The sequence below is a fragment of the Sinocyclocheilus anshuiensis genome, unplaced genomic scaffold, assembly GCF_001515605.1.
Source record: "Sinocyclocheilus anshuiensis isolate Anshui unplaced genomic scaffold, SAMN03320099.WGS_v1.1 scaffold1689, whole genome shotgun sequence".
In the NCBI taxonomy this organism is placed as follows: Eukaryota; Metazoa; Chordata; class Actinopteri; order Cypriniformes; family Cyprinidae; genus Sinocyclocheilus; species Sinocyclocheilus anshuiensis.
Window position 1 is genome coordinate 137,041 of NW_015540840.1, and position 15,678 is coordinate 152,718.

Below are 15,678 nucleotides of genomic sequence, written 5' to 3' on the forward strand. Positions count from 1 at the left end.
TCACACACACACACACTCACACTCACTCACACACTCACTCACACACTCGCACTCACACTCTAATGTTAGCGCTGATCTGTGTGTGTGAGCGTCTGAGCACATGAACAGTGTTTAACAGTGATATGCTATTGTTCTGTTTTTATTCATTGTTTTCAAACGCTTGATTGATTTGATCATATTATGATCAGAGGGCTTCAGACTTGTTCTTTTGTTCTGCTGGCTTTATTTTGGACTCATTCTGAAACGTGAAGATCAAGCATGACTCAGTCAAAAACAGCTGGCGATCTGGAGAACTTTGACTTCAATAAACTTTCAGCAGATCCAAACTTCATCTGCTGCTCGTCATCGAGTTTATGGGTTTCTGTTCTGAATCGAACTGTTCCTCAACAAAGGAACTAAAGGCGTGTGTTTGTGTTGGTGCTGATGTCAAGTCACTTTTATTTGTTTTAAGCAGCTCTCAAAAGCATAAATGAAAATACAGTCGCTCTTAAGTGAATATAAGCCCTTGCCAAAGGCTGATGTGAGTTTAACGTTTCTCACTGGTCACAGATAAGCGGAAATTTAATCAGCAGTCATTTAAGAAATATAGGACACAGCTTTCATTTCGATTAGTAACGTCTCAGTATAGCGACAAGACAAGTTCCAGACAGAATTACTGTATCATGATGTCTATCTTTACTGTGGTTGAAATGACTCGTATCAGCAGGGAGCTGCTAGAAACTCGTGTGATTCATGAAAACTCCAATGCGTTATTAAAGCCATCAATACCACATGAGCTTAATGACTTATGTTTTCATATTTTACTGATCAGTGGATTGTGTTCCTGATCAACTGCACATTTCTGCTTTAAACACTCAAACACATGAGTACAGAGACAGTGTTTTACTGTACAGAAGGTTGCTGTCACATACAGGCAGAACAGTATTAATAAAGCTCAGACAAGCACGGATCAAGGTTTAGTGTGAACGACACCAACTCATGAAAGCATGTTGAGATTCAGAGTTTGGACTCCAGACCGTCGACATGAGTGCTCTCACGCTCGCCATCATCTACAAACAGACAATCAAATCAAGTGATCATTACTGCTATAAACACACAAACACACAGTCTGATAAGAAACTACCTTCAGGAACATCCCAATTTTAGGCAGTTACTACTTTACTTTTGAACATGGCATATTTGACAATACACTAAGGCGCTTATTGCACCATCAGCCCATTTCACAGCAAATGTTCTCCACCTGCTTTGAGAGTGCATTAAATTTGACATAAGTGCTTCATACTAGGGCTATTGCTCTAACAAAATACAACTTTTGGGCAGCTTTTACTGTACCAGTCTTATTTTATGGACCCTTAAACTTGGCATATTTGACAATACATGGGTGATTATTGCACTGTCAGCCCAATTCGCTCTCACTTTTCTCTGAAGTCTTTGATGGTGTGTTAAAGTGCATATAAGAACTTCATACTAGGGCTACTGCTCTAACAAAATCCACATTTTGGCCAGTTTTTACCTTACCACTTTTATTTTATGGACCCTTAAACTTGGCATGTTTCACAATACATGGGTGATTATTGCACTGTCAGCCCAATTTGCTATCACTTTTCGCAGAAATATTTGATGTTGTATTAAAGCAAACAGAAGAGCTACATACTAGGGCTATCGGTCTAATTAAATACAAATGTTGGCTAGTTTTTACATTAGCAATCTTATTTTATCAACCCTTAAATTTGGCATATTTAACAATACACAGGCGATTATTGCACCATCTGCCCAATTCTCTTCATATTAGTACTACTGCTCTAAGAAAATCCAAATTTGGGTGAGTTTTTACTTTACCAATCTTATTTCATGGACCCTTGAACTTAGCATATTCACAGCAAATTTTCTCCAACTGCTTTGGGGATGCATTAAATTGGACATTGGTTCTTCATATTAGGGCTATTGTTCTAATTAAATCCAAATGATGAGCAGTTTTTACTTTACCAATCTTATTTTATGGACCCTTGAACTTGGCATATTTGACAATACACAGGCGATTATCGCACCATTAGTCAAATTCACTATCACTTTTCTCTGAACTCTTTGAAGATGTATTAAAACAGACAAAAGCATTTGATACTAGGACTACTGTTCTAATCAAATCCAAATATTGGGTAGTTTTTACGTTTCCAGTCTTATTTAATGGACCCTTGAACTTAGCATATTTGACAATACACAGGCAATTATTGCACCATTAGTCAAATTCACTATCACTTTTCTCGGATCTGTTTGATAGTGTATTAAAGCAGACATAAGGGCGTCATACTAGGGCTACTGCACTAATGAAATCCAAATTTTGGGCAGTTTGTACTATATTAATCTTGTTTTATGACCCTTGAATTTGCCATATTTGACAATACACAGGCACTTAACTGCACCATCAGACCAATTAGTGACATTTCTCTGCCTCCTTTCAGGATGTGTTAAAGCAGACTTAAAGGATTCATACTTTAATCATGAAACAACAGACGTGTGGTATGTGCTCATATTTGGTGTGTGTGTGTTTCTGAGTGCGTGTGTGTGAGTGTTTGTGTGTGTGTGACTGTGTGTATGTGTGTGTGTTTCTGAGTGTGTGTGTGTGAGTGTGTGTTTCTGAGTGAGTGTGTGTGACTGTGTGTATGTGTTTCTGAGTGTGTGTGTGTGTGTGTGGGAGTGTGTGTGTGAGTGTTTCTGAGTGTGTGTGTGAGTGTTTCTGAGTGTGTGTGTGAGTGTTTCTGAGTGTGTGTGTGAGTGTTTCTGAGTGTGTGTGTGAGTGTTTCTGAGTGTGTGTGTGAGTGTTTCTGAGTGTGTGTGTGAGTGTTTCTGAGTGTGTGTGTGAGTGTTTCTGAGTGTGTGTGTGAGTGTTTCTGAGTGTGTGTGTGAGTGTTTCTGAGTGTGTGTGTGAGTGTTTCTGAGTGTGTGTGTGAGTGTTTCTGAGTGTGTGTGTGAGTGTTTCTGAGTGTGTGTGTGAGTGTTTCTGAGTGTGTGTGTGAGTGTTTCTGAGTGTGTGTGTGAGTGTTTCTGAGTGTGTGTGTGTGAGTGTGTGTTTCTGAGTGAGTGTGTGTGTCTGTGTGTGTGTGTGTGTGTGTGTGTGAGTGTGTTTCTGAGTGTGTGTGTGAGTGTTTCTGAGTGTGTGTGTGTGTGTATGTGTGTGTTTCTGAGTGTGTGTGTGTGAGTGTGCTTCTGAGTGTGTGTGTGTGAGTGTGCTTCTGAGTGTGTGTGTGTGTGTGTTGCTCACCCAGTGTGTGTGTGTCCTGCTGCAGTAGTTTGGGTCCGGTGAGTCCGATGGCAAGCGCTCCGATCGGAGCCGTGATGAGAATCGCAAGAACTGCCACAGTCAGAACATCCAACCCATAAATCTGTAGCTGCTCGTCTCCAGCACTGCGGGCCATGTCCAACGCCGTGGAGCCGATAGCCGCCTAAACACACATACAGTATGTAGGATAACACAACAGTGATGTCATTTCCTGCTAAACTGATGGACTTCAAGAACGATTTCATCAGGACTCACTTGTACTGTGGCTTTGGGCATCCAGGCCAGTGATATAAAGATCTTCTCCTTCATATTAAAACCAGCAAACAGAACCATGCAGAATGTCACCAAAACACGGACCAGCAAACCCACACACAGAGTGGAGACACCCAAACCTACACACACACACACACACACACACACACGCACACAAAACAAAACAAGTCTGTTTGTAATCTAGGGTTTTTCCAAGTCAATAAAGCTACTTTCTTTAGACACAAACAAAAAAGGCTTGACAGGTATGTGAAACAATGCTTGAGTTAGAACGTAAAAACAGAAGGGTTTGTGTGAGATTCTGTGACTGACCGACAGTATAAGCACTGAGAGACGAGATGTTGATTTCTGCTCCAATCAGACCAAACAGGAAGTCGGAAGTGTCATATTTAGGAGCTCTGACCACATGAATGATGAGTGAAGGTAGAACTCTAGCAACCAGATGAGAGATCTGAATGTTCCTAATGAAGTGACAGTGAGTGCAGAACACAGTCTAAACTAATCTCTTTCACCTTTTGTTCTGCCCAGCTGAGTCCAGCGATGAAGGCCAGGACGAGTGTGCAGAGACCGCCGGCGCCGCCCAGACCCGTGGCCAGACTCCCGAAAACACTGAACACAGACAGACCCAGCAGCAGACCGCAGCGCCGCAGCACCACATCTGACTGCACACACATTCACTTTACTAGATTAATAAGCACATCTCATTTCATCTCAAATCAGCCAAATTTTAAAAGCGTCTCAAGCTCCAATTTCTGATTTTATTAATATTTTTTCTAAAGACAGATAAACATGTATAGTGATGAAAGCCAAACTATTAAATGTCATGCATGTATATTTACAGAGTAATGCACTATTTTGTAGATATTCAGAGATTTGGAGCCAGATTACAGAGGGTTAAAAATGACTTCAGAAAGATGGCAGCATCATGATGTTATTTTCACACAGAGATTGGCAGCTCTGTTAGTAAAATCTGTTGACTTCAGCAATCTGTGTTGCATTTTACATTTACATTACATTTACATTTAATCATTTAGCAGATGCTTTTATCCAAAGCAACTTACAAATGAGAACAATAGAAGCAATCAGACCAACGAGAGAACAACAACAGTATACAAGTGCCATGCCAAGTCTGAGTTAGTCTAGCACAGTACACGTAGCTAGGGTGCTTTTTTTTTTTTTTTAATAACAGAATGGAATAAAACAGAACAGAATAGAATAGGTAAGTGCTAGTATTAGTTGGTCAGGTGCTGGCGAAAAAGATGTGTCTTTAGATGTTTTTTGAAAATGGCTAAAGACTCAGCTGCTCGAATTGAGATCAGTTGCAGAGGCTTGATAGTGCATGTGGGAAGGCCTGCCAAGAGAGCATTACAATAGTCCAGTCTGGAGAGAACAAGAGCTTGGACAAGCAGTTGTGTGGTCTGCTCTGACAGGAAGGGTCTAATCTTCCTAATGTTGTATAAGACAAAGCTGCAGGACCGGGTCGTTGTAGCAGTATGGTCTGTGAAGCTTAACTGATAATCAGTTACAACTCCGAAGTTTCTGGCTGTCCTGGAAGGAGTTATGGTTGATGAACCCAGCTGTATAGAGAGGTTGTGATGAAGTGCTGGGTTTGCTGGAACCACAAGCAGTTCTGTCTTATCAAGGTTGAGCTGAAGGTGATGTTCTTTCATCCAGCTAGAAATATCTCTCAGACAGGCTGCAATGTAAACAGCTACTGTCGGATCATCTGGTTGGAATGAGAACTGGAGTTGAGTGTCATCAGCATAGCAATGATAGGAAAAGCCATGCTTCTGAATTACAGAACCTAGTGACGACATGTAGATGGAGAAGAGAAGTGGTCCAAGCACTGAGCCCTGAGGAACCCCAGTAGCAAGAAGTTGTGACTTAGAAACCTCACCCTTCCAAGACATCCTGAAGGACCTACCTGAAAGGTAAGACTTGATCCACTGGAGTGTGGTTCCTGAGATGCCCATCTTCATGAGGGTGGACAGGAGGATCTGGTGGTTAACTGTGTCAAAAGCAACAGACAGATCCAGCAAGATGAGTACTGAGGATTTGGAAGCTGCTCTTGCCAGTCTCAGGGCTTCAGTAACCGAGAGCAGGGCAGTCTCAGTTGAGTGGCCGCTTTTGAAGCCAGATTGGTTGTTGTCCAGGAGGTTGTTCTGTGCAAGAAACATACAGAATTGGTTGAACACAACTCGCTCAAGTGTCTTTGCAATGAATGGAAGAAGGGATATCTGTCTGTAGTTTTCTAAAAGTGCTGGATTTAGAGAGGGTTTTTTAAGCAGTGGGGTTACCCGAGCCTGCTTGAATGCTGTTGGAAAGTTCCAGTGTGAAGAGAGGTGTTGATAATGTGAGTAAGCGAAGGTATGACTGAAGCAGAAATGGCCTGAAGGAGGTGAGTGGGGATAGGATCAAGTGGACAAGTAGTAGGATGATTGGAAAGGATAAGTTTAGAAACGTCCGTCTCCGAAATGTCCGTCTCCGAGAGTGGAGAGAAGGAGGAGAGAGAGTATGTATTAGTCGTTACACACTAATACACACTCACACACACTAATACATACATCAGTGGTGACAGTTCAAAAATGGGGAAAAAACTTTACCCCAAAGTTTGCATGGCTGAAACTCAATAAGTATTGAAAATATCTTAGTATCTTTAATACTTATTAATATCTAAAAGGATTCTGTTTCTTAACAAACTTTTCTTTTGGTATCGTAATTTTTAAGGCCCTGTATGGTTCAGTTCCAGAGATACTGGGATCTCAATGCGGCTCCATGTGCAAATTGTTGATTCCAAACATATGATGATGCCATATTGATAAAGTCATTATACATTTACAAATGTGTGTGTGTGTGTGTGTGTGTCACCTGATCCTCGCTGGGTAAGAAATGGAGCAGAAGTCCCATGACTCCTCCTGCCAGAACTCCTGCCAGCACCTCCAGAACTCCTTTAACCACATTCATCCATGTGGATCCTTTGGAGAACAAACATTGTTTGAATCACATATAAAAATTGGAATCACATGAAGCAGGTATTGAAATTACTGTGTGTGTGTGTGTGTGTGATACCGGTTCCGAAGGCGATGCCCAGGCTCGTGGTGAATCCCGTGATGGCGAGGATGTCGTCGAAGCTCCCAGCAGCCATCAGGAGTGTGGGAACTCCTTTCTGAACACCGAATCCTTCCGACTGCAGGAGCAACATGGACGGAACCACCACAGCCGGAGAGACGGCGGCCAGAACGAAACTACACACAGCATTCACCAGTCAGGCCCTTTCACTTCTTCAGTGTGAACGTGAATTTGTCAATTCTAATGAATTCAAACCTTTTAACCATGAAAACTGACAGAAGACAAACACCAAACGATTTGTTACCCGAGCATGAAGCTCCATATCCAGGGCAATTCCAGCAGAAAATGAGCCACTACAGCCACCGTGCACGCCTCGGTAAGACACGGGCCGACAGCAACCCTCACACACACCGCCTTCAGACGCCGCAGGGCCTGGAACACACACACACACACACACACACACACACCCAAACAGACACACACACACACGGATAAAGGATAAAATAAGGATAAAATCACAAAATGAGTGTCAGCTGGTCAGAGGGAAGTTGTGCAGGAACACATTCAGCAACACGTTACTGTCATTTATTTTTCTGTAAATGTAGAGACTCATTATTATAATCTCATTACATTAAATGTTCTTAAAAGACATAAAATTCAAGGTTTTAGTATTAGCTCCGTCATGCACGCGCATCGTTAAGTCTTTTAAGTTTAAGAACGCACTGATTTCAGTTCATTATATTTACACAGTGTCAAATCCGTTGGAAATTATTGTAAATAGTCTGAAGCTTGTCATGACAGCGGTGAGGACGAAGCTCAAATCATAAATGAATCTAGATCCAAAAACGTAACAATATCTTTATTTATATAGCAACATGACACAATAGCTAAATTTAAGAGGGAATTCCACTAAATGCTTATAAACGTGAGTTTTTGGTCTTACACTACTGCTGCTTCACGGAGGTAAACAAACTCTTCTTCTGCGGCGCTTGATTGCTTTATTCCTGTAGTCGACGCTCGAACGATGCACAGACGCAGACACGAGACAGCGAAGCCTGTGCTGTGCATTTACAATCTGAGTCAGAATGAGCTTTACTGCCAGATGTGTTTACACATATGAGGAATTTGATTTGGTGACAGAAGCTTCCACAGCACAAACAGATTCACAAACTCTTCTTATGCCGGGCCGTTCTGGTGCTCAGTGCTCTGTAGTTCAGAGAGGAGATGTGCTGGATGTGAGGGGTCCAGAGTGAGTTTACCAGCTCTTTTACTCACTCTGGATGAGTACAGTTCTTTGAGAGTGGGGAGGGTTGTGCCAGTGATTCGCTCAGCAGTCCGGACTATCCTCTGTGTAGTCTTCTGAGGTCTGGTTTGGTGGCTGAGCTGAAGCAGACAGTTATAGAAGTGCAGAGGACAGATTCAATGATGAGAGCAGGGTTGCTGGAGGTGTGAATAGACCAATTTGGAGTAGACGTCACAGCTGCGCGCACATTGTGGTGGCAGAAAAACACTGGGAACGAGTGGAGGAAAACGGGTAAAATCCATGGAATAAGAATAAAAAGGTATTGTTGTGCCTTTAGATGTCAGAATAGGAATGGAAATAATTTTTATAGAATACTGACGTCAAAGACGTCATTTGAAGCTAAACGCAGACGTTTAAACGGACAGACTATGGATGAAACCTGCTATGATTACCCTACTTTTAAAGCTTAAATTTGATTTAAACAATAGGTCTTCATAATATTCACATATGCTGTTCATAGTGGACATATTGTATTAGCCCTACATTTACATGAAATAGCCTACTATTTAAACCTATAACATTTACCTATTTTATCTCACAATTCTGACTTTTTTTCTCACAAATGCAAGTTTATATCTCCTAGTTCGGACTTTATAACTCAGTTTAACTCAACAATTGCGAGTTTGTTCATTCTGAGGGAAAAAAGCCAGAAGTGTGGGATTATAATGATGAGTTGGTTTTTCTTATCAGAATTGTGAGATATAATCTTGGAACTGCGAGAAAAAAGTCAGAATTTTGAAATATAAACTCAAAATTAGCTTTTTTTTTCTTTTATGCCATGGCTTCCGTAGACTGCTACTTTAAAACGGGCATGTTCTGCCACCAGATAGGCTCCGCCCACAAAAAGCGTCATCACTGTTTGAAAACACTGAAGTTGGTCTACAGATCCACGGAGAGAAGGTCAGAATAGGTGTGGGGTGTGAGACAGAGTTTTTCAAACCTGCAATAAAACTAATTCAAATCTCCGGCCAGTTGTTGATTCTCCACAGTGCTGGGGGACAGTGTCTTGTAGCTGGTGACGTCTTTCAGTCCTTTCCACACTGATGCATGGTCATTGGCTGAAAACTGGTTTCTCACCTTTTCAGAGTAGTTCCTCTTAGCTGCTCAGTTTGTTGTATACAAGATTCTGTCCCCATTCCTGTAGGCATCCTCATTGGCCTGACAGAGCTGTCTGAGTTTAGCAGTGAACCATGGTTTGTCATTGTTGTAGGTTAAATGAGTCCTGGTAGGAATGCACATATCTTCACAGAAACTAATGTATGATGTTACAGTCTCTGTGAGCTCATCCAGATCGGTGGCAGCGGCTTCAAAAACACTCCAATCATCGCAGTCGAAGCAGGCTTGTAGATCCCGCTCTGCTTCATTAGTCCATCTTTTAACAGTCCTTAATACAGGTTTAGCTGATTTCAGTTTCTGCCTGTAGGTCGGTATAAGATGAACCAAACAGTGATCAGAGAGTCCCAAAGCTGCCCGTGGGACGGTGCGATATGCATTCGTTATTGTGGTGTAACATTGGTCCAGTATATTACTGTCTCTGGTGGGACATGTGATGTGCTGTCTGTATTTTGGCAGATCACAGGAAAGATTTGCTTCATTAAAGTCTCTGAGAATGGTTATCAGAGAGTCTGGGTGTTGTTGCTCGGTGTCTGTGATCTGATCAGCCAGCTGTTGTAGCGCCGTGCTCACGTGTGCTTGCGGAGGAATGTAAACACTCACGGGAATGAACGAGGAAAACTCCTGCGGCGAGTGGAATGGCTCAGTTGATGAAGAGCACTTCTAGATCGGGACAGCACATCTTCTTTAACGCTGTTACATCTGTTGACACCTTTCATTGATGTAAAAGCATGTCCCACCGCCACGTGATTTTCCTGTTGATTCTGCGTCGCGGTCCGCTCTGAACAGCTGGAAGCCTGGCAGATGTAACCCTCTGTCCGGAATGCCTTCATTCAGCAAGGTTTCCGTCGTTACACCGAATTCTGTGACCTTAGTAGGCACTGTAGTGAGGGTAGGTTTAGGAGTAGGTCAGATTAGCTCAATACAGCGCCTACTATGGTCACAGAATTCGGAGCAACACCGCTGCTCCGCCAAATACAATGTCCAGCAAAACATCAGAATAGTCAAAAACCGGTGAAATATTGGGTTGTGTGTACTGCCGAATGTTCAGCAATTCGTCCCTGGTGAAACTGATTGTGGGAATATATAGCTAAAAACAGGACAAACTAGCAAAAACATTAAAAAAACTGTGGAGCTCCACACCAAGGTGGCCATCCGCAGCCCCATCTTGTTCATACATATTTAGCTGAAGTTGTCACTCTGATTTACTATTTGGGCGGGCGTTCAATATGGATATGTAACGTGGGTGGTGTATCGCGGTTTTTCGGTTTAGTTCAGTTGCCTCCGTTGCCTCTTTGAAGGGGTTTTCACTATATTAGTAAGGACATTTTGAATAGTGAAAACATACTGGACCTCACAAGCATAGACAGACCTGTATACTTCAACCACTATAGAGCCTGAAACACACACACACACACACACACACACACACATACAGCAGCGTTGAGTCCCAGACCGGCTCTGGTGAGAATCACGGCAAGAGACACGTTCCTCAGAGCCGCAGACCAGTTCTGATCAATATACACAGCGTCTGTGACGTACGGCACGTTACGCAACACCACACCGGCCAGCAGCATCCCTGAAACACACACACACAATATATGACATCAAGTTCACAGATACTGGATGCATGAGCGTGCATTCATACAAAAAAAAATCATAAAACGCATTCATACAAATCTCTGATATACTGTATGTATTGTCAGAGAAAGGGTTAGTAGTCTTAAATAACTACCGCTACTTTCGCACACATTCAGGGTTGTTTACCCAGTAGAGCTGGTACTGGAGGGGTTCTGGGTAATCTGACGACGCTGATGAGTTTTCCTCCACACACGGCCGACAGGAACAGAATCACCAGGCCAAAGAGGTTCTGACCCGGCAGACACGCGGGTCCCGTCACAGCCCAGACCACCCCGAACACCAGCAGCCCCAACAGAGCTGAAACACACACACACACACACACACACACACACACACACACACACACTCAAAACCACCTTCATCTCCAGAGAGGTTTCATAGTTCACTCCTGATTCTGTAGAGAACGTTTGAACAGACTGATCGTCGTCTTATAAAATATCTACTGAATCACTGTCATTATATGGAATGTAGAGTTAGAGGAGAACTGACTCTCTGATGTCGCCTGGTTTCTCGCAAAGCTTTTTTCTCTCCATTATCCAACATCAAGTGTACTTCATTCCTTGCCACAGCACACTATTATTCTATGATTATTTGAAATAAACCCCTCAGTTAAGCTGCTTAGTTAATGATATAATCATAATTTTAACCCTTCCATTTACACGCATCATTTAACTATGCCTGTAATGCACATCACTAAGGGCTAGTAACTAGGCACCAAATTTTTATAAACAAATTATACAACTACAATAAGTATGTCCAACTTTACTCGCATGCATAAAGTATACTCATGTCATGCAACATAAACTATATGCTATTTATCTCAAATTCTTGATTATATTGTTGCAAAATGTATATTATCGTCCAGCTCTAATCTGATAAATGCGACTATAAGTCATAAAGATATCAAGACAGTATAAACATTAACATCATGAAATTCTGTAAAGCTGCTTTGAAACACTTGTACTGTGAAAAGAGCTATACAAATACGTAAAGTTTTTTAAGAGAAAAAATAACAGCGACACACCTTTAGTAATGACGGAGGCAGAAAAGCCATGTGGTTTGTAGCGGAGCAGTTTACCACAGTAATCTGATGGTTTGGACGCTGTTTTCTGACCTGAGAGAAACAATAGGTTACTGTTTGTAACCCCGGTTCTCTGAAACATTGAGTGGAGAGATCCACCGATGAGAAGAGCATCCGTGCCTGAGCTCTGCAGAAGCATCTAATTGCATCCAGTCTAGCTTGACAGACAGGAGCGTGTGATCAATGGCAGGTAAACCGAGCGCATAAAGCTCCTGCACACACTACCTTTCCTCAGAGAGCATATTCGTTTCTCGTGCAGCAAGCGGGGCAAAGCTGGTGGATCTGTTGAAATGTACATTATCTAAGATAATGAAAAATGCTGTAGAAGTACTGTTTGTTGGTAGATCACAACAACTAACATGCTTAACCAATGTGAACAAATCAAACCTTATTTTAAAGTGTTTCCAGTGTATCTGTTTAGTGTGTGTGTGTGTGTCTTGTGTTGGTTACTCACAGGTTTCTGTTTGTTCTGCTGTAAGTCTTTCCTCACCCATTTCTTCCGACATCTGTAAGTGAACTTTGACACACACACACACACACACACACACACACACACACACAGTTTAATCATTAAAGCATGTTGATTCCTTCAGTTATACTTCATAACATCATAATTCTCAATGTTATCTATCTTGTTGATAAACAAGATTTTGAATCTCTCTCTTAACGCTTTGTTTCAGAAGATAATGAAAAAAAAGGAAAAAGGAAAAAAAAAAAAGAAAAAAAAGAAAAAAAAAATGTTTTCATGAATGTAGTTTATCAAGTAAAAATAGAAAAAAAACATAAAAACAGCAAAAAATAAAATAAAAAACATAACACAAAGACAACTGCACAGTACATATGAACTTATCACAATACAATAAAAAAAAATAAAAAAAATCAAACAAGAAATGCCAGAGCGTAAGACGATGGCTGATTTCCTAAGTGTTTAAAGCATGTATAGCTATAGGAACAAAAAAGGGTTCAGTTATTAATTATTAGGTAACTCAACTCTCTAAAGTGGGGTTCCTCAAACGCTGTCCTGCAGATTTCAGCTCAAACTCTGATCAAACACACCTAAACAAGCTAATCAAGCTCTCCAGAAGGACTAGACTATTACAGACAGGTGAGTTTGATCAGGGTTTGAGCTGAACTCTGCAGGACCAGATCTGAGGAAGCCTGATCTAAAGTTTACAAACCCTAACCTGATTCTTAACCCCAACAGAATCATTCATTCATTCATTCATTCATCTGGTAAATCTGCAGCTGTTTCTCAGGATCACAAACTCACTGGTGACTTCATTCCCTTCACTGGAAAACTGTACTAACTAGTACTGTTAACATGAACTAAACACCTGCTGTGGACTGTTCAGAGCCCAGCTAACAAAAACATGTTCTAAGAATGTTTTGCTAATGTTTCAAAACACAAGTTATGAAAACATCATCTCTGAACGGACTCTGAACATTCTGAAACTAGAACCGTTCAAAAACCATCCGATGAATGTCAGTTACAAGGCTTCAGAAAAATGAATGACGTATAGATAATATTTTTGTGCTAACGTTTGAAAACATTATTAAAGACCAAATAACTTTGAACATTCCTTTATTAATGCTACTGTAAGAATGTTTGTTCAAAACTTTGAGAGAACCAGATTAAAGGTTAATGGTACGGTTAACTTTAGGCTCTTAAACTGATACACTGACAGTAACTAAACATCATAACTTTAAATAACAATATAGTGACCTTTAACACTTCATGTCATAGCAATGCACTTAACCTTACCCTAACACACACAAAATGAGTTGTTGGGTGGTTTTGTCAGGCTTCTGGAGGCAAATCTGTCCTCAAAATATGGTAAAAACGAACACATCAACAATAACAGCAATTTACTGTTCAGATGGACAACACAAATAAAACAAAAAGAAAATGAATGTCAGTCTCACCTGCTGAAAGCTCTGAGAGAAGCAGCGACTGATTCACACACACACACACACACACACACACACACACACAGACATGGTACTATTCTGAGGTACTAATATGCACCTTTTAGTGGTACAAAGTTGTCCCTTTAAGGATACTGTCCCAGTAACAAGCTGTTGTGCCTCTAAATGTAAAACATTTTTTCTGACAGTTTGCAGTGAAAGTTTCAAAATACCTAGTTTTAATCAATAAAAAAGAAAGTCATAGAGGGTGAGTAAATGTGAGAGGTTTCATTTTTAGGTGAACTATCCCTTTAAAAATATAAATGTGGCTTTTTACTTTTACTGTGATTATAAAAAGTTATTACTGTAGGTTTTTCACATCCACCTGGTCTTCTGTATTTTGCAGGTACTGAGAAGCATGAGTTAACCTCATGGAAGAGCTTCCACTCCATCTTCAAGTTCTTCAGCGATGCCCTTAAGGACCACGAGGACGAGTCCTCCTCCAGTCCGGTCACCACACGCAGCTCCCACCGTATAAAAAACGAAGACTTATAAAGGGCTTGCAGATCCCAACCCAGAGCCCGCCCTCTTAGTTCTTTTTCTCCTCTGTTCTTTTTATGAAAAATATTCCTCCTTGAAGCCCTCCTCCCAGTGAATTGCATGACTCTGAGGAGTGCAGGGTCAGCCTGTATACATCAGAATAGCGTTTTGCATTACTTCTGGATGAGTGCAACTGTCAAAGCAATATGGCTTCACTGCTTGTGCCTCCTGTGGGCCGCTGTGTGGATTTGGTGGTGGCCCATCGGTAGCCAGATTAAGGCTGACAGCATCTTGATGCACCTCTAATTATCCTGACAGAACTGAGCTAATGCCTGTCACACACACACACACACACACACACACACACACACACGAGTCTCACAGCACATGATGTGTGAATCAGTGTGTGTTCATCACATGAGCTCTGCTCATCACAGCAGCATCTGATGAACCTTCAGTCACTGAGCTGAAGATGTGTATGCAACGTCACACATCACTCACGCTATTTGTTTTATAGTACTGATGTTTACATCTGTTTATTCCTGTTTATAGTCCAGCTGTCTGTGCCACGAGTGTGATGAATGACATGTGCGGAGCCGCCGGTGCCCGTGTGTGTGAACATCACCAGACCTGCAAACCACTTCCATTTATAGTCACCGGCCTGCCAGGGTGTGTGTGTGTGTGTGTGTGTGTGTGTGTGTGTGTGTGAACGAGAGATATTCATGATGGTGAAAAGACACTAAGACAGAATGTCATTACACACACACACACACACACAGTCTCACAAACAAACCAACACACACTGTCTCACACACACACACACACACTCTCTCACACACTCTCTCACACACACACACGCACACTGTCTCACACACTCACTCACACACACACACACACACTCTCTCACACACTCTCTCACACACACACACGCACACTGTCTCACACACTCACTCACACACACACACACACACTCTCTCACACACTCTCTCACACACACACACGCACACTGTCTCACACACTCACTCACACACACACACACACACTCGCTTGAATCAGATTGAAGCAGAATAGTAATAAATAACGACAAGAGTTTGATTCATGTTGCAAATGCTTAGAAATGTTCTGTTACTGTGTTGACTGCAATGACTCATGTCACACACACACACACACACTGTTATTGTCGTCTGTGCAGCATCTGGTGTGTTAGGAAAGCTTGTGTCATCTGGAAAATCACCACAAGATTCATCTGCTGCATTTTAGTTTGACTTTCCTGATCAGAGACACACGACACACACATGAAAGAACCAGTGAAGCAGTGAATCAAGATGAAGAAAATCAGTTCTCCTGCAAATCTACCAACAGAAACATTGTTTTTATATTTACCTTTTGGATAGCTAGTGAATACAGATCTGCACGCACGCACACACACACACACACACACACACACACACACACACACACACACGCACACATACACAC

At 41.7% G+C, this 15,678-nt stretch overlaps 2 protein-coding genes across 5 annotated transcripts in view; one reads left to right on the forward strand and one right to left on the reverse strand.

Moving 5' to 3' along the window:
* Positions 1–11,008, forward strand: part of LOC107687486 (cyclin-dependent kinase-like 2) — a 23,729-nt gene extending 12,721 nt beyond the window's left edge. For 2 of the 4 annotated variants that reach the window (XM_016484844.1, XM_016484846.1), the window contains one exon: positions 10,976–11,008. The gene's annotated coding sequence lies outside the window, so the exon portion shown is untranslated. Of the gene's footprint in view, positions 771–10,975 lie in introns of those variants that run through there. The other 2 variants (XM_016484843.1, XM_016484845.1) reach the window with 2 other exon arrangements.
* LOC107687487 (mitochondrial sodium/hydrogen exchanger 9B2) lies at positions 795–12,800 on the reverse strand. The gene is made up of 13 exons (XM_016484847.1): positions 12,746–12,800; positions 12,209–12,271; positions 11,698–11,787; positions 10,800–10,970; positions 10,469–10,611; positions 6,921–7,048; positions 6,617–6,792; positions 6,416–6,522; positions 4,038–4,209; positions 3,860–3,943; positions 3,533–3,669; positions 3,260–3,440; positions 795–1,049 (listed from the first exon to the last, which is right to left on the reverse strand). The coding sequence occupies exons 2-13, from the start codon at positions 12,258–12,260 to the stop codon at positions 997–999; spliced, it is 1,494 nt and encodes a 497-aa protein (XP_016340333.1). The 5' UTR covers positions 12,261–12,271; positions 12,746–12,800; the 3' UTR covers positions 795–996.
* Between the last annotated feature and the right edge of the window lie 2,878 nt (positions 12,801–15,678).